Raw genomic sequence first — 27,789 nt, forward strand, 5'->3', positions numbered from 1 at the left:
CTTTCTTGTAGCCTCCTTCAGATACTGGAAGGCCACAATTAGGTCTCCTTGGAGCTTTCTCCTCTCCAGACTGAACCACCCCAACTGTCTCAGTCTGTCTCCATAGCAGAGGATCTCCATCCCTCTGATCATCCTTGTGGCCATTCTCTGGACACATTCCAGCACAGAAGGACAAGTGGGACCTTCTCTTCCAAACCCAGAAGCTGAAACTGGTCAGATAATCCATGCCTTACATCTTCCTGACTTTTCACATGATGGTTGAGACCAGAAGGGAACACCTGAGGTCATCTGGTCCAACACACCTAAAGCAGGGAACCCAGAGGCAGCTGTGCAGTAGGGCCTGAATCTTCAGCTGTGGCAGTTGCTTTTGACATCCAGCTGTAATCATCTCAGGAGGAGAGGTGGAGAGAAGAGCTCATCATCTCTGACTGGGGAACCAAAGCAGAGGGGGAAGAAAATTGAGAAAAGGTGGCCTCTGATGGTTGAGGAAAGAGGACTGAGGTGTGTTCTGACTAGTGTGTTTTGGAGTCAAAGAGTGAGCAGCAGAGAAGGAGGTGTTAGAAGCAGCCATGGAGAAGAATCTACTCAGGTCCCTCTCTGAGAATAACTAGAGAAGACGAGCTGCAGCCTTCAGAACTGTGTTTGGAAGAGCTTTCCAGTAGAAGTGTAGAAAATGAAATTGTACATGACCTTGAGGCGAGAATGTGAAGGCTGTGTGAGGTGAGATGCCCAGGCTGAGCCCCTTGTACTTGCCTCTCAGGGAGACATGTCTCTGCAGGGATCCTGGAGAAAGGCATAAGAGAGGCATCAGCCTCCCAGGGAGCGGGGTGTGGAGACCTAAGGGAATAAAGCACAGACACTTGTCTGGGAGACTGGAAGAGGAGCCAGAGCCTGCTCTTCTACCAGCTTACCCTGAGACTGCTGCAGACCCTGAAGAAAAGACCAAGTCATCTCCTCTACTTGGAAGGTATCCCGAAAAAAGCCAAAGGTCGATGTCCAGCTGTGTGCCAGCTGACTGATTTCTTCTCCACCTTCCCAAAGGAGGTAAAAGGGCACTGAGAATTCTTTTTATGTGTGTCTGAGATTTAACAATTAACAAACAAAGAGCCAGGTACGGACTGAGATATGAAAGGAAGCAATTCCACATTGTTTGCCAAGAGATGGGCTCAGGGTTAGGTCTGTGCTGTTTCAGAACAAGCACAGCATTTACTGCCTGTATAAGACTGTCTGGGGTATTGGAAGGACACTGTGGGGACTGGGAGCATCTCTTGACATGCAATGGGAGTAGGTGGCAACTCCTTTCACCCTGTTGACCTTGCCTGCTGATTTCCTCCAGCAGGGCAGCACCCTATAGTGCAGGCAGGTAGTGAGTGAGCTGAACAGGGCAAGATTGTCCCAGACATGAGTGACAGGATGTGAGTGTTTTGTCCCATTTGCCCTTTGGCATTATTTTGAAGTAGAAGTTCAAGATCTTCCTTGGGGCCAATTTTTGCAACTCCTCCACAGTCTGACAGGCAAAGCCTGTAGAGAAATCTTCAACCAGGTAAGTTGTCTCTAAAGTGTTATGTTTATGATGCTCAAATACTTTGCTGCTTTATGGTGCTTCACTTGATGCATGGGGGAAACTTAGCCAGGATGCTTTAGGAACAGAACAAAATTCTTGTGGTACTTAGAGTAGGACTCAGTGGAACAAGAGTCATTCTTTTTACTCACCTGATTGTCTTCACCTGACATGATCTGAATTGAAAAGAATTAGCCAAAGACATAGTGGTCATTGACCAAACTTGCTGGAAGATTTGGGGATCTGCTTGCATTGGTTCAGTCATCCATGATAAAAAAGGAATCTTCAAAGACAATGCTAGAGACAGTTATATTGCTTCTTAAGGGTTCACTGGATCTCATGAATATGCACACCACTCTGAGGTAAATTGGTTCTTAGTACCAGTGAAACTCAATACTCAACATGTTTGCACAGGAGTTCTGAGCTGGGACAGCATCTATTCTTTTCTTGCAGTAAGTTTCGTGTGCATCTGTATATGTGTCTGCATTTGGAGGGATATGGTCTCTGTTGGAAGACAAAGTGTCATTGTGTGGGTAGACTAGAATAGAACAGAGACTATTAAAATGGATTTAAGTTCCTGCACAGGGTTTTCTTGACCAAAAATGCCTGAAAGAAGTAATTGTAAGAACTCTTCAAATGCATTTATTCATGGCCAGAGAAAAAGGCTGCACAATGCTCCAGGAGCACAGCAGGGGTAGCAGTGTAGTAATATTTGTGTGGAAGATCAACTTGTTAGACATAATGCAGAAATGTCTTTTCCCCTCTTCAGGACAGGATCTGGGTTCACTGTCCATTTGAAAAAGACAGACACCAAAGCAGGCAGAGGTTTCCAATTCACTGTGGACCAGAGAGGTTGTGGAGCCTCTGTTTCTGGAGACTTTCAAGACCCCTCTGGATGTGTTAGAATAGAATAGAATATAGAATAGAATAGAATATAGAATGGAATATGGAACTGAATAGAATATAGACTAGACTAGACTAGACTAGAATAGAATTAACCAGGTTGGAAAAGACCTCTGAGATCACCTAGTCCAACCTATCACCCAACACCATCTAATCAACTAAACCATGGCACCAAGCTCCCCATCCAGTCTCCTCTTAAACACTTTCAGTGATGGTGATTCCACCCCCACCCTGGGCAGCACATTCCAATGACCAATCACTCTTTCTGTGAAGAACTTCTTCCTAACATCCAGCCTAAACCACCCCTTGAGACTGTGTCCTCTTGTTCTGTCGGTGGTTGCCTGGGAGAAGAGACCAGCCCCCACCTGGTGACCTGTGCATTACCAGAGACCAATCCTTAGCCTCTTTGTTTGATGAGAAGATGCCTAGTTGTAGGAACACAGGTGACAGTGGACTGTTTCTGATGTTTTTGTTTGTTTCTGAGTCAGAAATACATCTGAGAGAAGCTCTAGGAAGGTGCTATACTGGAGACTTTATAAGGCTTTGGGTAGATGGAACACCCAGTGAAGGGGAAGAGGTCCAGGTCTGAGATAGAAATCTCCAGGGGAAGGTGAAAAGTGAACTTCTGCAGGAGGTTTATAAAGAAGAGGAAGAGCTCTCTTCTGGCAAGAAGCTCATCATGCATACTTCAACAGCTTGATCCCAGTGAGAGAGAAACTATGTCCCCAAGGAACATTTTCAACATGGGGAAGACTCAGGGTAGTCAAAGCTTTGATTAACTTGTAAATAACTAACCAGAGAAAATACCTTAAGAGAGACCCAAATGCCACCTGAGGTATGGGGGTGAGTGATTAGGGTAAAGAACCACTGGAGAGACAAATCAGATACATGAAGGACACAAATACATTGAAAAGAATGTGATGTTTAAAGCTCTTGGCTAAAGCATAAGAGGGCCTAGCACCCTGCCCAGCTGAGTTTGGAGTGTCCAATGTTGAGGAATCCACCGTATCCCTGGGGAGATTATTCCAGTGGCTAATTGTTTTCACTGTGAAAATTTTGCCTTGTGTCCACTTGGCATGTCCCTGTGAGTAACTTCTACCAATTACCTCTCATCTTTTCCAGGTAACCCCTTGTAAAAAGGGAGTAAGCATCCTCTTCATAAAGTCTCCCCTAAGCCTTCTCTTCTCCAGGCTGAACATATCATAGTTCCCTCAGCCTTTCCTCATATGGCAGCTTCCCAGCCCGTTGATAAGCACTGTGGCCCTTCTCTGGGCCCTATCCAAAGACTACAAGGAGAACTGGGCAAAACTTCATGGTTTGTTTTCCCGTCTTTATGCTCAAAAGAATTAAAGGCAACCTGTGACAGAACAAGAGGACACAGTCTCAAGCTGTGCCAGGGGAGGTTTAAGCTGGGTGTTAGGAAGAAATTCTTCCCAGAAAGAGAGACTGGCCATTGGAATGTGCTGCCCAGGGAGGTGGTGGAGTCACCATCCCTGGAGGTGTTTAAAAAGAGACTGGATGAGGCACTCGATGCCATGGTTTAGTTGCTTAGACGGTGCTGGGTGATAGGTTGGGCTTGATGATCCTGAAGGTCTTTTCCAACCTGGTTAATGCTGTATTCTGTAAAGATAACTACTGAGGGCATTGTTCTGAAAGGTCTACTTGCATTGAGTAGTATTTTCTCACTTGGGTCAACACTCAGTTTCAGGGAAATTACTTCACAGCTGAAGGTGAATGGAAGACCCTCCTGATCTCCAAGTAGGATATCGAGGGGTGAATGTCACAGAATCACAGAATATCAGGGGCTGGAAGGGACCTCAAAAGATCCTCTCCAGTCCAACCCCACTGCCAGAGCAGGATCAGCTAGAGCAGATCACACAGGAACTCATCCAAGCAGGTTTTGAACATTTCCAGAGAGGAAGACTCCACAACCCCTCCATGGCAGCCTGTTTCAGTGTTCTGTCACCCTTACAGTGCAAATATTTCCCTCCTGTTTGCATGGACCTTCCTATGCCTCAACTTTCACCCATTGCCCCTTGTCCTGTTGTGGGCATGACTGGGCAGAGCCTGGCTCCATCCTTTTGGCACTCACCCTGCACATCTTTATCAACGTGAATGAGGTCAGCCTTCAGTCTTCATGCACTGAGGATAAGATCTTTGCAACTTGGATATATATGGACTCTTTCAAGTACTTCCATAATTTGTTTGTAAATTAGGCACAAAATGCTTCTAAAATCTTTGCAGATGCAATATTTACACTATTAAATCCCTTCTCAGTTTGTACAAAAGCAATTGAGAAAGCTTTGAAAGGATGAAAGAGGACTCCTAGACAGCAAGGTAGAAAAGAAGCAGTCATTACTCATCGGCAGAGCTGAACTAGTGTTACAGCAAATGTATTGTCATTCATACATAGAAATCTGACATATGGAGCAGTATACAGTTGGTGTAAGGTGTGGGACAGCCCTGCCTCGTGTCTTTCTAAACTTTCTGAAGGAAAACCCCCCAAACTTCAGCAGAATCAACTATCTGTGCTATTTTATATTAGAGGAGTTTTCCCCTTAAATCAGAGAACACTTCAAGGTGCTGATATAAAGCCTTCAAAGTTCATCTACTGTCCTTCTGAGACACCAGTGGTAGCTTTATCTGTCAGAACTATGCTTACAGGCATTGTGATCCTTCTGTTAGATCTTCATCTCCCATCCATTGCCTCTCAGTGGATTACACCATGTAGGTTGGGACAGATGTGTGACTGTTCCCACACAGCTCTCATGTCAGAGTCCTTTCAGCTACTTCAATTTTTGTCTCAGTTAAGCACCTGTTGATATAATTTCTCAGGTGGAGAAAGCTCCTACGAGGAGAGGCTGAGGGAGCTGGAGTTGCTTAGCCTGAAGAGGAGGCTCAGGGGAGACCTTATTGCTCTCTACAACTACCTGAAGGGAGGTTGTAGCCAGGAGGGGGTTAGTCTCTTCTCCCAGGCAACCAGCACCAGAACAAGAGGACACAGTCTCAAACTGCACCAGGGGAAGTTTAATCTTGAGGTGAGGAAAAGTTCTTCCCAGAAAGACTAATTGGCCATTGGAATGTGCTGCCCAGGGTGGGCTGGAGTCACCATCCCTGGAGGTGTTCAAGAGGGGACTGGATGTGGCACTTGAAGCCAAGGTTTAGTAGTCACAAGGTGCTGGGTGCCAGGTTGGACTTGATGATCTTTGAGGTCTTTTCCAACCTTATTGATTCCATGATTCTTTTGCCTGTCATAAACCAATCCTCTAAGCACAGCACCTTTTCTCCTCCATCCCAACATAGGGCCACATGCTTAAAACTCATCTGGGATGCTCTGGTGAAAAGCTTGCTGGAATCCAAATACGCCATCAGACTGTTTCTTCTCGATTGTACAGCTGAAGGATGTGGCTGCAACTTGAAAAATCATGCTGTTGATTGTAGTATCCTGGAATAAGCTTGAAACACAAGGGCTGATTCAATGACTATACTGACAAAGGGTAAAATATGATAACTTTGTAGAGCAGTTTGTGGTGTTTGTTTTTTTTTTTTCTGAAGAACAAATACCTTGGAAGGACCTAACTGCTTCACCTGAGCTTGGCATAAAGACCACATTCTAAAATCAAGCTTGTTTTATATCACAAACATATAGCTATATCTGCAGCCCCTTGTTGAAATCCTAAATGTGTTTAGGGCACTCAGATGTTGGGTTTTTAGCATTAGAAACTAAAAAGGGCGTCATTAAGATAAGTATTACAGGTGAATATTTTTTTTTTTCACATGGCAGCTTCAAATCTGCTGTGCTCATCATAGTTGTTGGAATGACTTCCATGTGCCTTCTCATCTTCTGGAACCTGCCATGAAAAAGAGAGAATAGATCAGTTGATGAGACAGAGACTTCTCTTGGACATAAAAAGGGGGCTATGAATGCACTGAAACTGTCATTCTGTTTGCATATATTATGCATGTATTTATTACCCTTGACCCAGCCTGACAGAAAACAGCAGTTCTGAATTCTGAGAGATAAATTCATAGACTCACAGAATATAAGAGAATAGAATCACTAAGGTTGGAAAAGACTTCAAAGATCATCAAGTCCAATCTGTCACCCAACACCTCATGACTACTAAACCATGGCACCAAGTGTCACGTCCAATCCCCTCTTGAACACCTCCAGGGATAGTGACTCCACCACCTCCCTGGGCAGCACATTCCAATGGCGAACAACTCCCTCTGTAAAGAACTTTTCCTCACCTCGAGCCTAAACTTCCCCTGGTGCAGCTTGAGAATGTGTCCTCTTGTTCTGGTGCTGGTTGCCTGGGAGAAGAGACCAACCACCTCCTGGCTACAACCTCCTTTCAGGTAGTTGTAGAGAGCAATAAGGTCTCCCCTGAGCCTCCTCTTCTCCAGGCTAAACAATCCCAGCTCCCTCAGAAGAATTTCTTGAGCACATGGTGCAAAATTAATATCTGAGGATTTCAAGGAGTTCTAAAGAAACAAGGTGACCATCTCTAATGAAATGTAAAGAGTGTTGTATGCTAAATATCAACATCCCTTCCCAAAGCTCATGTAGAATACAGTATGTCTGAGCAGTTCTGCTGGCACTACAGGACCTTCAGTTCAGAAGGCTTGTAGCACAGAATGTTAGGGGTTGGAAGGGATCTCCAGAGGTCACAGACCCACAGAATGTTAGGGGCTGGAAGATCATCCTTGAAAGATCATCCAGTCCAACCTCCCTGCCAGAGCAGAATCACCTAGGGCAGGCCACAAAGGGACATGTCCAGGTTGGCTTGGAAAGTCTCCAGAGAAAGAGACACCACAGTCTCTGGGCAGTCTGCCCAGAGTAGATTCAGATTGGGTATTAGGAAGAAGTTGTTCCCCATGAGGGTGGTAAGACACTGGCACAGGTTGCCCAGGGAGGTGGTGGAAGCCTCATCCCTGGAGGTTTTTAATGCCAGGTTGGATGTGGCTGTGAGCAACCTGACTTCTTCATGGTGTGGGGGATCCATCACACACCTGATCTAGTGTGAGGTGTCCCTGCCCATGGCAGGGGGGTGGGGGTTGGAACTGGATGATTCTTGAGGTTCCTTCCAACCCTGACAAGTCTATGATAATATAGAGCCTTTCAAGGTTTTATTTCATGTAACCTAACAGATCTGGAAGGACTGAAAAAATCTGTTACCTAGAGCCATCTCTTCATTGAGGGTAAAGGGAGCCTAGCAGGGCTGTGTCAGGTGTGCTTGTTCCTCAGCCCCATTGTTTGTGTCTTCATAAATAAAAGAATAGTGACAGGGGGCTTGTCATAGTCTGATAACCCCAGTGCTCAGACCATTCAATCAGGAAGCAGAGGAGCAGCTGCTCAGCCCAAGGAAGACTTGCCCTACAAGTACTGAAGAAGTGTTCTAAATTCCATTCAGTATGAAATTCCAGTTGACACGAGAAGAGCAGCACCACTTAGCCAAACATGCAAACATCAGATGTTTAAATTATAAGAAGGAAGAGGAGATGTGCACTTAAAAGAGAGAGGAAGAGCTCCACTGAGGTTTCAGTTTCTTGGTTCTATTTCTGCTTCCTGCTCAAGGTTAGTCCAGTGTAAATGACACGACTAGCTAGCGAGTCCAAAAGAGATCCTGAAGGTGGCTGTGATAAATTCACAGCCTGAGGCAGAACAACTGTTTGGAAATCTGACTCCTGAGTGCAGACCACAAACCCCAGGAAAGCAGGACTGTAATGTGTTGTGCATCTTTCAACATAATGAAAACAGAGGTTGTATCTTACCTCCCAATACACAGAGTCGTCAAAGCAGTTCTGGTCAGATGCTTGTCCTAAGAAGGGCAGTTTCAGAATGCCACCTGCAGAAGAAACAGCAACAGAGGTTATCAAAACAGCCAAATGTTCCTCAGTTGTGCATTCAGGTGTCAGCTAAGTTTGCTGACTTGTTTCCTAGCCTAGAGAAATGCCCAACCATCTTGGGGCATCAGGTCACTCATTGAAGTGTTCCACCTCTCAGTGAAGCTCACCAAGACACTGGCTGGAATTTTCTGTTTCAGCCTGAATTTTTGTTTGGAAAGTAGACACAATCACATGGAAATGTGACCCTGACCTGAATGCCTTAATCTCAAAGTAGTTTCTGTTCAGAATTCTAAGTGTCTGAATCTAGAGCATTCCATCCAGAGCAACATCTTGCTGCTTCTGTATGTACAAACCAGTATCTTGGAAGCACATGCCGAGTTAGAGATCTAGGCTTCAGCTGCAGACAAAATTATTGGGCAATTGCTTTTCCTTCAGTTTCTGCCAGTGTGCCATCAGAGGAGGCTCAGGGGAGAACTTCTTGCTCTCTACAACTACCTGAAGGGAGGTTGTAGACAGGTGGGGGTTGGTCTCTTCTCCCTGGCAACCAGCACCAGAAGAAGAGGACACAGTCTCAAGCTGTGCCAGGGGAGATTCAGACTGGATGTTAGGAAGAAATTCTACACAGAGAGAGTGATTGCCCATTGGAATGGGCTGCCTGGGGAGGTGGTGGTGTCACCATCACTGGAGGTGTTTAGGAGGAGACTTGATGGGGTGCTTTGTGCCATGGGTTAGTTGATTAGATAGTGTTGGATGATGGGTTGGATGCGATGATCTTGAAGGTCTCTTCCAACCTGGTTTGTTTTGTTCTGTTTTGTTCTGTTCTGTTCTATTCTATTCTATTCTTTCTATTTTTTTTTTTCCTGCTTCATATTCTTTAAATGAAATTGGTCCCACATTGAAGTTAGCCATGGGGAAACTTTTTGATAGGACTAGGGGGAATGGAATGAAGCTGGAGGTGGGGAGATTCAGGCTGGCTATGAGGAGGAAGTTCTTCCCCATGAGAGTGGTGAAGCCCTGGAATGTGTTGTCCAGGGAGGTGGTTGGGGCGCCGTCCCTGGAGGTGTTTAAGCCCAGGCTGGATGAGGCTCTGGCCAGCCTGATGTAGTGTGGGGTGTCCCTGCCCATGGCAGGGGGGGTGGAACTAGATGATCCTTCTGATCTTTCCAACCCTGACTGATACTATGATACTATGGCCACATATTTCACTTGCTACATGCATCATACTGACCTGTCAATGCTCCACCAGCCAGTGCAATTCCAATTGTACTGCCCAGGGCAGCAGCCTGCATGCCAGGAGTAAGGGGGATGCCATGCCTGGAAGGGGCAGAAAAACCAAACCATCAAAAACCAGTTGCACTGTCAGACTGATACTTGGTCTTACAATGATGTGCTTGCTGTCTGCTGGGGGAGAAGACTCATAGGAAAAGCTGCTATTGCTATGTACAAGACAGAAATCACGTTGTTGACTTTGGTTTTGGTTTAGGCTACAGATAGAAGCCCCATCCCTGGAGGGAGGGTGGAAGTCCCATCCCTGAAGGTTTTTAATGCCAGGCTGGATGTGGCTCTGGGCAACCTGATCTAGTGTGAGGCGTCCCTGCCCATGGCATGGGGGCTTGGAACTGGATGATCCTTGAGGTCTCCCTTCCAACCCCCAAAATTCTATGATTCTACAGGTGAAAACAAAGTTTAGAAAGTTGTTAGGAGTTTGTAAGCCTTTAGAGAATATAAAACAACAACAAAAACCCCACCAAACCCTCCCCCCCACAACCCCCCCAAACCCCCCCCCAAACAACCTCCAACAACCAACCAGACCAAAAACCCAACCCAAAGCCAAACCAAACCAAACCCCCCCCCCCCAATATTTCATCTTCTTGGAGTCTTTTAGGATTAGTGGAAAGAGTTCAATTTACCAATTTTTAAATAGGTTTATGTAGACATTTATATTTATAGAGATTTTTATATTTATGTATTTATACATTTATTTTATCTCTCTCTATATAAATTATTGCTGTTAGCAGCAGTGCAACTGTAGAATTGTAGAATCATTATAAAGATTCCCCCCGTGTTTGCATGGTGTGCCAAGGTGGCCAAGAAGGCCAATGGCATCCTGGCCTGCATCAGGTCATTGTGCCCTGTGCTCAGCACTGGTTAGGCCACATCCTGAGTCCTGTGTCCAGTTCTGGACCCCTCAATTTAAGAAGGACATTGAGACACTTGAATGTGTCCAGAGAAGGGCAACGAGGCTGGGGAGAGGTCTGGAGCACAGCCCTGTGAGGAGAGGCTGAGCGAGCTGGGGTTGTTTAGCCTGGAGAAGAGGAGGCTCAGGGAAGCAACTTATTGCTGTCTACAACTACCTGAAGAGGGGGGATTGGTCTCTTCTCCCCAGCAACCAGCACTAGAACAAGAGGGCACAGTCTCAAGCTGTGCCAGGGGAGGTTCAGACTGGACGTGAGGAGAAAGTTCTTCCCAGAGAGAGTAATTGGCCATTGGAATGTGCTGCCCAGGGAGGTGGTGGAGTCACCGTCCCTGGAGGTGTTCAAGAGGGGACTGGACATGGCACTTGGTGCCATGGTTTAGTCATGAGGTCTGTGGTGACATGTTGGACTTGATGATCTTTGAGGTCTCTTCCAACCTTGGTGATACTGTGTGATGCTGTGTGTGTGATTAGGTAATAGGTTGGACTTGATGATTTCTGAGGTCTTTTCCAACCTGCTAGATTCTATGATTCTTTATGCTGGGTTTTATGAACTAGTTGGAGATGTTTGTGCTGACTATGGGGAGGTTGGACTAGATGACCTTTGGAGGTCTCTTCTGGCCTGGACTATTGTGTGATTCTATGTTGCAAATGTATTTTCACTGCAGTTTTACACTGGGACCAATCTTGGCGTGTAATCAGTAGAAAAGGCAGGTTGTCAAGAAGATGCCTGTTTAAAACAGAACAAAACATCTGCCATATAAAAACCCCACCCTATTTTGTGATAAGGAATCACAAGTAGATCCAGGGAAGGTGGGAGATTAGGACTGAATGTCACAAATTCATGAATTCCTTTCTCTCTTCTCCCTGAAACTCACCTAGTTTCCTCATTCACTGCAGTTACTATGATGCCAGCAATACCTCCCAGGATTCCAGGTAAACCATGTAAGTTATGGACTCCACAGGTGTCTTGAATGTGCAGCTTGGATTCCAACAAAGGCTGAAATGAGGGGAAATAATGAAGTTTGTACAGAGTTTATGGTCTTCCATTATCTCTAGAATGACGTGGAAAAGAAAGTAGTGCAGAAGCAAAGGGCTGGAGCACCTCTCCTGTGGAGACTGACTGAGAGAGTTGGGTTTGTTCAGTCTGGAGAAGAGAAGGCTCTGAGGAGACCTTATTGTGGCCTTCCAGTATCTGAAGGGGGCTACAAGAAAGCTGGGGAGGGATATTTTAGGATGTCAGGGAGTGACAGGACTGGGGGGAATGGACCAAACTAGAAATGGGTAGATTCAGATTGGATGTTAGGAAGAAGTTGTTTCCCATGAGGGTGGTGAGACACTGGCACAGGTTGCCCAGGGAGGTGGTGAAAGCCTCATCCCTCAAGGTTTTTAATACCAGGTTGGATGCGGCTGTGAGCAACCTGAGTTCTTCATTGTGTGGGAGATCCATCACAGAGCTGATCTAGTGTGAGGTGTCCCTGCCCATGTCAGGAGGGTTGGAACCTGAGGTTCCTTCCAACCCTGACAAGTCTATGAAAGTAACAGTGTAGGCAAAGTTTCCCTTCACCCTGAAATTGTTTGTATGGAGTACCTGAAAAGGTCCTACAAGAAAACTGGGAAGGGACTTTTTATAAGGGCTTGTAGTGGTAGGATGAGAGGGAATGGATTGAGGCTTGAGGAGGGCAGATTTAGACCGGAGAGTAGAAATTCTTTCCAGTGAGGGTGGTGAAACACTGGAACAGGTTGCCCAGGGACATCATGGATTGCCCCTCTCTGGAGATGTTCAAGGCTAGGTTGGTGGAAGGTGTCCCTGCCCATGGCAGGGGGGTTGGAACTAGGAGATCTTTAAGATCCCTTCCAACCCAAACCATTCCATAAATCTGTGAAAACTGGGGGTGTATGGATACTGGTGCAAATGACCAAGCCAGCACCATAAATACAATGGTACAAAACACGTGACAGTCCACCGGTATTTGTAATCTTTCCATCCGCTGCAGCAAAGTTGAAAGAGGTGGCTAAGACATGCCTGGTCTGAGCCTACTAGTAAGGCATTCTCTTTCAGAGTGCTTCTCCATCAGAAAATGCCAAACAGTTTCATTCAGAATATAATTCCCCTCCCCCCCCCCCCCCCATTTTACATATGAAACAATTCCATGTTACACTTAAAGTATTTCAGGATGTGTGCTTGGGCAGCCTGATCTAGTTGGTGGTCTCTCTACTGACTGCAGGGAGGTTGGGCGAGATGACCTTTGACGGTCACAGATGCAACCAGATGCAATCTGTGCAGCTGGAGTCCAGATCTGTTTAGAAATTGTAAAGGACTGAAATGAAGGTCTCCTGTTTTACTGAAGCATGGGTTTGGAGCAAAATTCTGGCAGCTCCTTGAACCAAAATCCCAACTTTCATGAACTTCAATGTTTGGTACTCATGAAGTGAACTGATAAGCACATTTTTAATTCACACTGATTTAAGATTTAACTGTTATAAATAACATGCTCTCTATAGTGTTTCAGTCACTTTCTAAACTCCATTTCTTGTAGCCTAAGGGAGCTCCAGTAAAGCAAGTTAAGCAATAAGTCAGTAAGAGCAGAACTGGGTCCTCAATACTTACAGACAGAAAGTGGAAGCCAAGGACAGAGATGATTCCAGCGATGCCCCCAATACACATGGCACCAAAAGGCCTGATTGAAAGGTCAGCACAGGTACCCACTGCTACCCCTCCTGCCAGGGTGGCATTTTGAATGAGAACCTGCAAGGAGTAGGAAGGGGTGGAGATAATATGCATAGAACAGAGGCTTGGTTTAGGGCTGAGTTTCTTAGAAGGCATTTTACATACAGAAATTTTCCCTCAGGTGGGATGTCTTCCAATGAAGAATGAGCAGAAGCTTGAAACAAGACTCCCTAATTGCTTTAGTCTATAGTTTAGTGGTCATGGTAGTTGGGTTATGGTTGGACTTGGTGAGCTTAAAGGTCTTTTCCAACCTGATTGATTCTGTGATTGATTGATTCATTCACTCTGTATTCAGGGTATTGTTCAAAGCTACTCTGATCCAATTTAACTGAGTCCAGTTTAATGATTAAGTCCAGCTGTTGCAAAGTCATTAAAACTGATCTGACCTCTGGAGAAGCCAGGCTGAGCTGGTGAGAACTGCTTTGTACAACTGCAGCAAACTCTGTGTGCTCACTGAACTGTGCCTGCTCATGCTGGGGCTTGATACACACTGTAACTGCTGGGAAGAAGTGGGTGAAAAGATAGGGATGGATTTTAGGATAAGAAGATGAAAGGTTGGCTGCTTGGCAACCCTACTCTAGTCTGGCTTTGTCAGTTGTGCAGCTGCACTCTATGAGATTGCTGCTACCTTGAGACACTTGTTTTGGTTATTGCAGCATGGTACCTGGAACAGGATCTAGTTTGGAATGATACCCAAAAGTCCACCTGAATGTTGGACTAATCTCTATGGGCCATCAGGTTCTGTGGATATGAAGAAGGGAGCAGGACCTTCGTTGTCATGTGCAAGAGCTTTTTGCTCTGCAGATGCACTGATCGACACATACCTAAAGCAGGGTGGATTGCCTCAGGGCTGAGACCTTTTGGAAGTGTAATAGCTCTGATGTTGCACAGAGTATGAGCAAAGGCTCTAGATAGCTCATGGACATTGGAGATCTGCCTAATCATTCTTAATATAGAGAAGTGACACAATTTAACAAAGGTTGCAGTGTGATTCTTACCATGTTGAATTTGCCTCTTTGATCCACCAGGCTGGAGAGGGCAAACGTTACAACAGCACACGCAGCCAAGGAGTAGTAAGTGTTGACCATTGCTTTACTCTGCTGAATGGGATCATGTGCAATGGCAGAGTTAAAACTGGGCCAAAAAAGCCAAAGGAAGAGAGTACCTGGATGAATATAGACCAAAACAAAGGAGACTGTTCAGTTGCAAAGGGTTTTCAATGTGAAAGATCCAACCCAGCAGAATTAGCTACAATAAAATGAGGAACAGGAGCAGTAAAACCATGAAACAGCCAAAATGTTGAAGGAAAGGATAGATTATGCAGAAGCTTTTTGACACTGGTAGCTGGGGTTCTGACACATGGCCTTTGCCAAAGCTTACTGGAGGACCTTAACACCCTGTGACCCCTTGGCAAGCCTCACATGCTGCCAGAGCATATCACCCCTCTGAAAGCCTTACTGGAGTAGGATGCAGTAGCAAGAAAGTTCACAAACAAATCCTCTCTCATCTGTTGATACAAGTGACAGTTTCAGGAGGCAAATTGATCTATGAATAGAGCTGATAGGCAGGTAAATGCATGGTTTCAAATATCCATTAGTGGAACAGGCAAGGCTCAATATTTTTACGTCTGGCCAATTTCTGTGGAACTGCTGCTTGCAAGAGAAGACTTAATGAAAAGGGAGTCACCACTAATGTACAGTGGAAAAAAAAGGGACCTTTAAATTATTCTTTCCTCTTTTGTTTAACCATGGAGAAACTGTAAAACATGCCACTGAAAACTCTGCATGCACCAGACAGAGAATAATGTGCCCCTAGGAATGCACTGAAGAAACTGGGTGCAGTGTAGTAATAAGCAATCATTAGAGCACAGGGAGGAGAGAGGGATGCACAACTATTCTTTCACTTACCAATCATGGCAAATATGTCTGAGTGATAGGTAGATTCTTCATTTTCATGTTTGTTTTTCAAGCCAGGACGATACAGGACCAAGGTTACAGCCAAACCAAAATAAGCTCCGAAAGCATGGATAGTCATTGAGGCTCCAACGTCTGTGGCCTGCAATAATGAACCCAAAGCAATGCCACTGAGTTTATACAGCAGAAAGATGAGAATTTGATGAAGGCTGTGGGAGTTACATGGTTTGTTTTCTGTAGTAGGAACCGCAATCTAGAGCATAGAAACTGGAAGCATTAAGGAGTGAAAGGTGGACAAGCAGCTCAACATGAGCTGTCAGTGTGTACTTGCAGCCCAGAAAGGCAATCACATCCTGGGCTGTATCAAGTGAAGCAGAGCCAGCAGGCGGAGGGAGGTAATTCTCTCCCTCTACTCTGGTGAGACCCCACCTGGAGTACTGCATCCAGTTCTGGAGCCTCTAATACAGGAAGTATATGGACATGCTGGAATGTGTCCAGAGAAGGGTCATGAGGATGATCAGAGGGCTGGAGCTCCTCTGCTGTGGAGACAGACTGAGTTGGGGCTGTTTAGTCTGGAGAAGAGAAGGCTCCAAGGAGGCCTTCCAAACTCTGAAGGGGGTCTACAAGAAAGCTGGGGAGGGACTTTTTAGGGAGTGAGGTAGTGATAGGACTAGGGGCAGTGTAGCAAAACTGGAAATGGGTAGATTCATATTGGACATTAGGAAAAAGTTCTTCCCCATGAGGGTGGTGAGACACTGGCACAGGTTGCCCAGGGAGGTGGTGGAAGCCTCACCCCTGGAGGGTTTTAAGGCCAGGCTGGATGTGGCTGTGAGCAACCTGATGTAGTGTGAGGTGTCCCTGCCCATAGCAGCGGGATTGGAACTGAATGATCCTTGAGGTCCCTTCCAACCCTGATAATTTTGTGAGTCTGTTGGAAAAAGGAAAATGAAAACCAAAACCCCCAAAGTACTGCTACCCAGCTGTACCTCAAATATTTCTGCAACCAGATGTTCGTTGCATGCAAAGATTGTGATCTCCAGAATTGTCAGGATCATCATCTGAACAGGACTTGTTTTGCCCAGGACTGCTCCAAATGAAATCAAAGCAGTTGCTGTGCTGAAGTCTGCATTTATCATGCTGAAGTTAAGAGAAGAAGTAATGAAACAAAACAAATCAAACAAAACCCAAACAAAAAAACAAGACAAGAAAAACATAATTAGATGAAGGAAACCTGAAGTAAGGCTGTGATAGCAAATTTGTTACATTAAAAGAGGAGAGCTTTAACTTTTCAGCTGTAAGAGTAGAAAGATCACCTTTGTGGGGGAAAAGTAAATCAAGCATGCCCAGGTGGGCTTTGTAGGGATCTTACCAGCTACTGAGGAAAATGAGTGGGAAGGTTACCTCTTGCTTGTGCTATACACTTGCTTAGTGAAAGATTATAGTCAAAATTCAGATGTATGGTGTGGATGTGAAGGGATGTTTCCAGCTCTGGCTGTCACCTGAAGTCCAAAGTTGGCAGGGACCTTTTAGCTTTGGTCAGATGGTAATTTCAAAAGCTTTGCATGCCTTTCTGTCACTGTGTGTTGTGAAGCTCTCAGGGAGGATCAGTGTGAATGGGTTATGGGGAATGGCAAACACAAACTGCAGATGACAACAAATTGGGAGCAGGGGTCACCATTACTGGAAGTGTTTAGGAGGAGAGTTGATAGGGTGCTTGGTGCCATGGTTTAGATGATTAGATGATGTTTGATGATAGGTTGGACTTGATGATCTTGAAGGTCTTTTCTAACCTGATTAATTCTACTCCATTCCATTCCATTCCATTCCATTCCATTCCATTCCATTCCATTCCATTCCATTCCATTCCATTCCATTCCATTCCATTCCAGTTTCCTCGGCTCTAGAGACTCAAAGCAGTCTCCCTATATGACCTATGCCCTACAAGTAATGCAGCATCTCAGATTTCACCTCACTATTGGGTTCCCTTGGCATGGTGAAGCAAGTATTTGCCCTTTAAAAGGGGAGGCCTCACGAGCATGGAAAGGTGGATGGCAAGGCTCAGTCAGATTTCAGTAAACTTACAGGACTTATTCCACAAGTGGCTTCTGCTGATGTCTTAAGGCATAGAAATAGCAAGTTTGTTAAGTTCACATGTACCTGTTGATACTAACACGAATTTTCTCTCCTTTCATGAGCCAAAATCCTTGCATCAGGGTTCCCCACTGGAGACCAAAGGCAGCAATGAGCATGTTGATACCAACACTACTGAATCCATATTTCTTCAGAAAGGTCATCAGGAAGCCAAATCCAACAAATATCATGACATGGACATCCTGAAAAACTGAAAGGAAAGCAGATTTGTGTATTGGCTCTGAAGAATGACTAGGGGAGGAGGGGAGGAAAACTAGGGACAAATGAGGGTTTAGGCTGGAGGTGAGGAGAAAGTTGTTCCCAGAACAAGCAATTGGCCATTGGAATGTGCTGCCCAGGGAGGTGGTAGAGTCACCATCCCTGGAGGTGTTCAAGAGGGGATTGGACGTGGCACTTGGTGCCATGGTTTAGTCATCAGGTCTGTGGTGACAGATTGGACTTGGTGATCTTTGAGGTCTCTTCCAACCTTGGTGATTCTGAGATTCTGTGATTATCAGTCTATTAATTGATGATTGAGTGTCTGTAAAATTCAAGACCCAGTTATTGATATTCCTTGCTATAGCATCATGGCAAGAACACTACATTGGTATACTAGCAAGTTTAATGTCTCTGAAACTTTGTGTGAAGCCACCTGGAACACCACAGCTTCATGTCCTTCTAGAAAAGTTGTCTTTCCCCTCAAAAGAAAAAAAATATCAGAGGGCTGGAGCACCTCCCCGATGGGGACAGGACAAGAGAGTTGTGGCTGTTCAGCCTGGAGTAGAGAAGGCTCTGGGGAGACCTTATAGCAGCCTTCCAGTACCTGAAGGGGGCTACAGGAAAGCTGGGAAAGGACTTTTACAAGGGCTTGTAGTGACAGGATGAGAAGGAATGGATTGAAGCTTCAGGAGGGCAGATTTAGACTGGAGATTAGGAAGAAATTCTTTCCAGTGAGGTTGATGAGACACTGACAGATGTTTCCCAGGGAGGTCATGGATGTCCCCTCCCTGGAGGTGTTCAGGGCCAGGCTGGATGAGGCCTTGAGCAACCTGGGCTAGTAGAAGCTGTCCCTGCTCATAGGCAGGGGGGGTTGAAACTAGATGATCTTTAAGGTCCCTTCCAACCCAAACCCTTCTATGACTCTATGAAACCTTCAGTGTGTTCTGGCTACATCCAACACTGTAGATGGGATTTGTTTGGTAGAAGGCTGCTTTGCCCCAGTGCAAAGCTGTACCTCTCTAACATTACTGCTCAGGAGATTGTTGCTTTCCTTTTTCACCTGGCTGAAAGAAAAAGGAATTGAAGCTAATATCTAATCTAGTAAATTAAATATCAGTAATCAGCATATACTTAGGCCTCCTTCAAAGATACTTTTTTCCCCCTTCCCCTTCCAAATATGAATGTAGTTAAAATAGGAGTAGTTTTTTGGAGGTTTTTCTTTTAATCTCCATTTTTTTAAGTGGTTTTTGTTGTTGTTGCTGCTGCTGTTGTTGTTTTTTAATACAAACTGGGTTTATTACAGCAACCTGGGTATTTTATATCTTCAAATATTGTGTCATTCTCAAGCATTTTGTTTCATGGGCTCTACGCCAAACAGGTTTGAGTCCTGTAAATCCCATTTTTTTCTTGGATGTTATTGTTAGTAGGGACCTCAGTACAGAGAAGCTATTTTAATGTCTGTTTTGGTGCCTCTTGCATACAAATATACAGGAAAATTTGGACACATTGACCTGGTTAGTGTAATAGTTGGCTTGAAGTTACACACTTGAAGCGTTCCTGGTTTTGCTCTCTGCATTGTCGTGTTTAGCCAGAAGAGGGCCCAGAAGTACCATAAATTACTGGAGATCCACGATAAACTTGTACACTGTCGCTGTCGAGAGTCATGGAATGCTTTGAGCAGGAAGTGACCTTCAAGAGCATCTAGTTTCAACCTCACCATCCCCTGCCACCTATTGCAGGATCACAGGATGTCAGGGGTTGGAAGGGACCCAAAGAGATCATCGAGTCCAACCCCCCTGCCAGAGCAGGACCTAGCTCAGGTCACAGAGGAATGCATCCTTGAAAGTCTCCAGAGAAGGAGACTCCACAACTTTTCTGGGGAGCCTGTTCCAGTGCCTGTTACAGTAAAGAAGTTCCCTCTTGTGTTGAGGTGGAACCTCCTGTGCGGCAGTTTCCATCCATTGCTCCTTGTCCTATCACAGGGAGCAAATGAGCAGAACCTGTCCCCTCTCTGCTGATCCCCAGCCCTCAGATATTTATAAACTTTGATTAAATCTCCTCTAAGTCTTCTCTTTTCCAGACTAAAATGCCCCAGATCCCTCAGCCTCTCTTCAAAGGTCTGTGCTCCAGTCCCCTAATCAACCTCATAGCCCTCTGCTGGATCTTCTCCAGCAGATCCTTGTCCCTCTTGAACTGGGGAGCCCAAAATTGAACACAGTACTCAAGATGAGGTCTCACCAGGGTAACCTTTCACAAGATCAGGTTGCTCACTGACTTTGAACACTTTCAGGGAAGGTGCATCCTTGGTCCCTTCCCATCTTTCCTGTAAGACACCTTTAAGTACTAGTTTTATTCCACTTCTTCATTGTGTGGTAGATACATCACACACCTGCCTATGGCAGAGGGATTGGAGCTAGATGATCCTTGAAGTCCCTTCCAACCCTAACAATTCTCTGATCCTTAGGTCAGCGTCTGCCGAGTTTGCTTAGTTTATATCTTTAGTGGTAAACTGAACAGAGTGGCCAAAACCAAATGCCACAGTTTGACTCACAGCTGTGCAGCTACATGCTCTTCTCTCCCAAAACACTGTTCCCATCTGTACTGTTTCCATCTGTACTACTTACTGAGAATAGTCCCTTATCTATACTATGCACCTCAAGATGTTTAAGGCCAGGTTGGATGAGGCCTTGAGCAACCTGGTTTAGAGGAAAGGGGAGTTGGAACTAGATCATCTTTAAGGTCCCTTCCAGCCTAAACCATTCTATGATTCTGTGATTAGTCATCTCCCTGGGTGACAGTGGACCAGGAGTCATTCACAATATACTGCCTAGATAAAGCCACCTGATTAAGGCATTGAGGTATCTCAATAACATTAACATGACCAAGCTGCGTCTCAGAATGAGAACAGGCTCTGGCACAGCCTAAATTCCTGTCTCTTGAGGGTACCACTGCATCTCAGAGGAGTTCACCCAAATGTGAGTAATTTGCCCCTGATTTTTTATCATCTGACTTGTATCTGGAGCAGAATAATGCCATGTATTCACTGTTCTCTCAACTGAACAGTGCTCTGTGTGAAAATACAAACCACGAGACTACCAGGGAGCAAAGTGGCCCTGAGATCACATTCCCCTTAATGGTCACTGAAAGGCCAGTTGGACTGAGACAAAAAGAGGGATGCATTCAGAACTGCAGGGGTACAACATACAGGCAAGGAGTTCTGCATCGTTCTGACCACCATTAAGAGGACTGCAATCAGGACTACAAGTTGTTAAAATATCAGAGCCAAGAAAATGAACAACAAACCTTCAGCACTGCCAGCAAGAGGCAGACTGCTCAACCACAGACTTATTTTCCAAGTTTGTTTATTTTTAACAGCAATCTGATCTTTGTGTGGGGAGGAGGAGGGCAGGAAAAGTCACCAACTCCTTCTCAAGCCAATGCCTGAACTTCACCAAGTATTTGCAGAACAACAAACCAACAGAAACCTCTGCAGGCTGAACCATTACTGCCTACAGCTGAGCCTTTGCTTGGAAAGAGAGGAGGGGGTTATCCACCTTGTGATAACAACTCTTGCCCTTTATGGGATCCAGCCCCTGCACACATGTTTTATGACAGTGATGAAAAAGCTTCCCAAGACAACATTTTGAAAGCTGGGTGAGGGTAGCGAAATGTTCTGTTCTGTTGCTTTCATTATTTGCTGCAGGAATCAGGGTAGAAGCTATGGCAAAGAACACTACCCTCCCTCTCTGGAAAGCATTAGAATTGTTCAAAGCAGCTCATATTCATAGAATCATAGAATCAGTAAGGTTGGAAAAGACCTCAAGGAGTCCAACCTGGCACCCAAGACCTTATAATGCTAAACCATGGCACCAAGTGCCACATCCAATCCCCTCTTGAACACCTCCAGGGATGGTGGCTCCACCACCTCCATGGGCAGCACATTCCAATGACTAACAACTCTCTATGAAGAACTTTCTCCTCACCTCAAGCCTAAACTTCCCCTGGCACAGCTTGAGACTGTGTCCTCTTGTTCTGGTGCTGGTTGCCTGGGAAAAGAGACCAACCCCCCTCATGGCTACAGCCTCCCTTCAGGTATTCCTCCAAGTTTTAACCTGCTTAGGCCAACACTAGAACTATTTTCAGGGCTGTCCTCTCCCAGGACAGCTAACTTCTCAGAATTTAGCTACTTTGGGAATTTTATAGCTACTTTACTTGAATTTGTCTCTGAAGCCTGCTGCTTTCACACCTCAGAGAAAAAGGTTTTTTTGGCCCCAAAGCATCTGTTTGTTTCCTAGCTGCGTTAGTAGGGTCTCATCAACTAGTCACAAATCTCTCTTAGGGTTAAAGAGATTCTAACTCCTGTAAATGTAAAGGTAGACTTACGCGGGTATAACTCTTGATAGTCGCCACTGTGGTCGCATTCCACAAATATCCCAAACAAAACAATGAGGATCACCTCCAGAAGAAGGGCCAGGATCGAGAACTTGAACCTCATGTTGGTGTTGGTGGCTGAAGGCATTGCAGGAGAGCAGGAGGCTGTGAGAGTCTGATAAAGGGTGCTTGCCTTCAGAGGAGCTGCCTAGTTCAGTGGCTCTGGGTGATATAGCAAAGGAAAAAAAACAAGAAACAGCAAGACAGGCAAACACACCCACCATGGGAGGGAAATAGTATGGGTCAGTACAGCAATTTGTGTTTCCCAGGCTATTTCTGTGCTGGTTTGCATATTCTTTCAATTGGTGATGCAAAGTAACTCATTTTTGACCCAGACTCGCAGTGTCTCAGTGGAATTTGAAAAGGCAACAGCCTAAAAGAAACTCTCACAGAGCCTGGCTTGCTGCATGCAGTAAGGAACACAGCAACACTCAGTTGTGTTCCTTGGAGCCAATAATTTCTTCAAGTTGCAGCTTTGGTTTTCAAAGATGAATCATAGAATTGTTAGGATTGGAAGGGACCCTAAGGATCATCTAGTTTCAACCCCACTGCCATGGGCAGGGACACCTCAAACTACAACAGGTTGCTCACAGCCACATCCAGCCTGGCCTTAAATCCCTCCAGGCATAAGGCTTCCACCACCTCCCTGGGCAACCTGTGCCAGTGTCTTACCACCCTCATGGGGAAGAACTTCTTCCTAACACCCAATCTGAATCTAGCAAATTTCTAGGGTTTTTTCCCATTCCTCTTAGTTCCAGCACTCCCTGACACCCTAAAAAGTCCCTCCCCAGCTCCTCAGAGCCTTCTCTTCTCCAGACTGAATAACCCCAGCTCTTTCAGTTTGTCTCCATAGGAGAGGTGCTCCAGCCCTGTGATCCCGAGTTGCAGGTTTCCTCAGTACAATACTGTGCTGTTCCTGAAAAGTCCTGTGGTCCTGTGTGCTGTGTTTGCTGTAAGGAAAACTCACATCACCAGACTGTTGTCTACAGGAAAACTGGCATGTTTTTTCTTCCAACAAGAGGGCCTGTTCCCATCTCTCCCACTTCATTGTGCCCTCCTGTTGAGGAGGTTAAGTACTTCTCTCTCCACTAAATCTTGCAGAGTGCACTAATGGTACAGAAGTCTGAGCTACATAATGCTAAGTTTGCCATGATAATTGCAATGCATGCATGAAGAGTCAAAGAGGGTGGTTAGGGAATATTCCTCAGTAGAAAGGCGTGTTAGATTCAATTTCCCTAGCTACTATGGCTCCCAGTGTTACTTTTGTACAGCAATCCATCCATAGCAGCCAGGTCAGAGGGGGTGTCTGTAGACTGGAACTGTAGGAAGCAGGCTCCAGGGAGCTGATTCCAGACCACCTCCTGCTGTGTGTGGCATTGTCATCATTTATACAAGCATCAGCTTCTCAAAGCCTGAGCTGTAATGTTCTTAGTGGCACAGCAGCAATGTGCCATTTAGTGCCGTGCATAAAATAATTGGCCTGACCTACTCAAGGATTCATTAGGACAGAAAGATGGTGAATGTCGGCTTTTGATGACTCATGGAGTGCTGTAAACTCTAAGCCACACCACAAGTTACATCCCAGCATAAACTGCATGTTTTGTACATGTGTGGTTATCACTGATCACAGAGACAAGGTTGGAAGGGACCCCAAATATCTTCTGCTCCAACCTTTCTAGGTAACAGCAGGGCTGAAATGAGATGGCCCAGCACCCAAAAGTTATCATTGATACTACCTTGCCACAAGGCACAAGCGTAGGCAGAACAATCAATACATGAAGCACCCCTACAAGAAACTCTCCTAAGTTTTGTTTTTCCTATGTACAGCTCTCATCTCTTTCAGCTGTCTGAATATCAGGCAAGCAGGGACTTCCTTACATGGAGCTTGAATGCTGACCAAATGGAAGACATGATTTGTGACCTCCATAATTAATTTACATGAGTGTTTTTCAGCTAGCAGGAAGCAGGTACTAAATCACTGAATACCCAGAAGTAGTCCAATGCTATTGTACTGACAAGATGAATTTATTATTTCCTTGCAATGGCTCAAGCATGAATTCAATGAATGACTGCAACCCAACGTGCTATCTGAACACAACAGCCTTCCGGGACAAGCCAGCACTGGAGGTACTCAAGGGCAACAAAGCTGGTGAGGGGGTTGGAGCACAAGCCCTGTGAGAAGAGACTGAGGCAGCTGGGCTTGCTTAGCCTGGAGAAAAGGAGGCTCAAGGGAGACCTTATTGCTGTCTACAACTACCTGAAAGGAGATTATAGCCAGGCGAGGGTTGGTCTCTTCTCCCAGGCAACCAGCACCAGAACAAGAGGACACAGTCTCAAGCTGTGCCAGGGGAGGTTTAGGCTGGAGGTTAGGAAGAAGTTCTTCATAGAAAGAGAGACTGGCCATTGGAATGTGCTGCCCTGGTGGAGTCACCATCCCTGGAGGTGTTTAGGAGGAGACTGCATGGGGTGCTTGGTGCCATGGTTTAGTTGATTAGATGGTGTTGGGTGATAGGTTGGACTTGATGATCTCAGAGGTCTTTTCCAACCTGGTTAATTCCACTCTGCTACAATGCAGTGAGAGCAAATAAATATGGGCATATAAGGCAAAATAATTTCAGTGGAAAAGTTCAGTCTTCCAAGTGCTCATACCAGCATGTGAAAGAGGAAATTTCCTATGTCATAGCTCATCAGATACAGAATACAGAATTAAGCAGCTGTCTGAAGGGTGATTGTAGCCAGGTGGGTATTGGTCTCTTCTCCCAGGCAACCAGCACCAGAACAAGAGGACACAGTCTCAAGCTGCACCAAGGGAAGTATAGACTCCAGGTGAGGAGAAAGTTCTTCACAGAGAGAGTTTATAGCCATTGGAATGTGCTGCCCAGGGAGGTGGTGGAGTCACCATCCCTGGAGCTGTTCAAGAGGGGATTGGAAATGGCACTTGGTGCCATGGTCTAGTAGTCATGAGGCCTTGGGTGACAGGTTGGAATTGATGATCTTTGAGGTCTTTTCCAGCCTTGTTGATTCTGTGATTCTATGATTCTATGATTCAGCTGCTACAACATGTGGAAGAAGCACGATGGCTCCTTCCAAGACATTATTTATTGGGACTGACATTTTTAGCCTCTTCACTCACTCAGCATTTGTCTCTTTAGGAACACAGGGAAGTGTAAGGTCACTGAGGTATTTTCCTGGAATTGTAGGTAGCTATCACATAATCCCTTCCATTAATGTTTGGCTGTTTGTTTGTGGAGTATCTGTGTCTTGCATTCACTTGGAAGGATGGGGCTGACCTTTCCAGTTTTAATGCTTAGCAATTAATTTCCACACTAAACTTATTCAAGCAATGTCTATACCTTGTTCCTGTGATAAAAAATGCCTGTAGCTTCAGCAGCTCTCACTTTTTTCTTAACCCTTCTGCTGTTTGCAGAGAGCAAATTCTCTTTCAGCTTTTAGTTTTGCTAATCAAGTGGATTCTTTGGTCTTCTTTGATGTTCCAGAATGTCTATTTTCCTGAATGTGTTAATATCTCTTCTTTTGGGGCTTAATTGCATCTCATTTAATGACAAATAGCTAGGGATGCATCCAGAATTTCAAATAAATTCTCACCAATATCATGTTAGATAGCATTATGGGATGCTGGGGTGTATTAAGAAGAGTGTGTCCAACAAATTGTGCAAGGTTCTCCTCCTCATATACTCTCCCCTGATGAGACCTCATCTTGAGTACTGTGTTCAGTTTTGGGCTCCCTGTTCAAGAGGGACAGGGATCTGTTGGAGAGGGTCCAGTGGAGGGCTATGAGGATGATTAGGCGACTGGAGCACTGCCCTATGAGGAGAGGCTGAGGGACCTGGGGCTGAGGGACCTGGGAACCTGGAAAAGAGAAGACTGAGAGGGGATTTAATCAAAGTATCTGAGGGCTGGGGGTCAGGAGGGAGGGGACAGGCTCTGCTCACTTGCTCCCTGTGACAAAACAAAGCTCAGTGGATGTAAGCTGCAGCACAGGAGGTTCCACCTCCACACAAGAGGGAACTTCTTTACTGTAACAGGCACTGGAACAGGCTCCCCAGAAAAGTTGTGGAGTCTCCTTCTCTGGAGACTTTCAAGGATGCATTCCTCTGTGACTTGAGCTAGATTGTACGGTCCTGCTCTGGCAGGGGGGGGTTGGACTCGATGATCTCTTTGGGTCCTTTCCAACCCCTGCCATCCTGTGATCTTGTGATTAGCTATTCTCTTTTCTACATCCTAAGGTGACAGTTATGGTGATGCTGCAATTAACATCTCCAGATTTTCCCATGCTTTTTGAGTCGTTGCTTGGATGATGGAGGAAACCTCCTCCATAGTATGGCCAGAATTGCACTGGCACATCTGCACAAGAAGTGAATCCATTCTTGTTTTGAAATGACTGGGGTTTGTTTGTTGGATGGTTGCTGTTTTGGTTTTGTTTTTCTGTTCTTCAGAAGCAGTAGTGCTTAGAAGCTCTGCCCACTCCTCACTGCTCCAACTCTGTGCAAAAATCACACAGCTCAGTTTCAGTGATTGCCAAAATAAACAGCTTTTGACCCTTCAGGGATCACTCTGTGGGAAACTTGATTTATCATAGCTGCCTGCAGAAAGAATCACAGAATTGTCAGGGTTGGAAAGGACCAGAAAGATCATCCAGTTCCAACCCCCCTGACATGGGCAAGGACACCTCACATTACAGCAGGTTGCTCACAGCCACATCCAGCCTGGCCTTAAAAACCTCCAGGCATGAGGCTTCCACCACCTCCCTGGGCAACCTGTTCCAGGGTCTCACCACCCTCATGGGGAAGAACTTCTTCCTAACATCCACTCTCAATCTACCCTGCTCTACAAGGTTCAGCCCTAAACCATATCCCCAAGCACCACATGCAAAAGACCTTTAAACACATCCAGGATTGGTGACTCCACCACTTCCCTGGGCAGCACATTCCAATGCCTGACCACTCTTGCTGGGAAAAAATGTTTCCTAATGTCCAGTCCTACCCAGTCACAGCTTGAGGATGTTCCCTCTTGGAAGTGTTTAGGAAGATACTTGATGGGGTGCTTGGTGGCATGGTTTAGTTGATTAGATGGTGTTGGGTGATAGGTTGGACTCGATCTCAAAGGTCTCTTCCAACCTGGTCTATTCTATTCTATTCTATTCTATTCTATTCTATTCTATTCTATTCTATTCTATTCTATTCTATTCTATTCTATTCTACTCTACTCTACTCTACTCTACTCTACTCTACTCTACTCTACTCTATTCACCTGTGAGAAGAGACCAGCACCAGCCTCTCCACAATGTCCTTTCAGGTAGTTGTAGAGAGCAGTGAGGTCTCCCCTCATCATTTCCAAACTAACCATCCCCAGCTCCTGCAGCCGCTCTCCATCACATTTATTCTCCAGGCCCTTCCCCAGCTTTGTTGCCCTCCTCTGCACTCACTCCAGAACCTCCACATCTCTCTTGTATTGAGGTGCCCAAAACTGGACCCAATACTCGAAGTTTTGCCTCACTAGAGCTGAGTACAAGGGGACAATCACCTCCCTGCTTCTGCTGGACACAGCATTTCTGATACAAGCCAGGATGCCACAATATCCTTGTTAGTCCTAGGGAACAGCCCCATGGCTGCACTGCACAGACCTAGGACCAGACCATAACTGAGCCCAGCGAGCAGCCTATGAACCTTCAGACATGGGTCAGCACAGGAGGGAGTGTCATTTCCTCACTTGTATCTCCTGGTGCCCTATGTCCCCTTGACTCGTGGTGAAACTGAGATATAAATATACTGGAGGTGTGGCTACCAAATGTGATATTATAATTACCAGGCCTCAGTCCTCCACAGGCTTTTTCTCA

At 45.5% G+C, this 27,789-nt stretch overlaps 1 protein-coding gene across 1 annotated transcript; it reads right to left on the minus strand.

The window, feature by feature from the left end:
- Positions 1-6,030: 6,030 nt before the first annotated feature.
- Positions 6,031-22,072, minus strand: RHAG (Rh associated glycoprotein). Its single transcript, XM_054180216.1, has 10 exons — positions 21,885-22,072; positions 17,310-17,493; positions 16,139-16,289; positions 15,147-15,294; positions 14,238-14,404; positions 13,120-13,257; positions 11,387-11,508; positions 9,543-9,628; positions 8,240-8,313; positions 6,031-6,315 (listed from the first exon to the last, which is right to left on the minus strand). The coding sequence occupies exons 1-10, from the start codon at positions 22,018-22,020 to the stop codon at positions 6,238-6,240; spliced, it is 1,284 nt and encodes a 427-aa protein (XP_054036191.1). The 5' UTR covers positions 22,021-22,072; the 3' UTR covers positions 6,031-6,237.
- Positions 22,073-27,789: the final 5,717 nt, after the last annotated feature.

Source organism: Dryobates pubescens, chromosome 3 (genome assembly GCF_014839835.1).
Source record: "Dryobates pubescens isolate bDryPub1 chromosome 3, bDryPub1.pri, whole genome shotgun sequence".
NCBI classification, from domain to species: Eukaryota; Metazoa; Chordata; class Aves; order Piciformes; family Picidae; genus Dryobates; species Dryobates pubescens.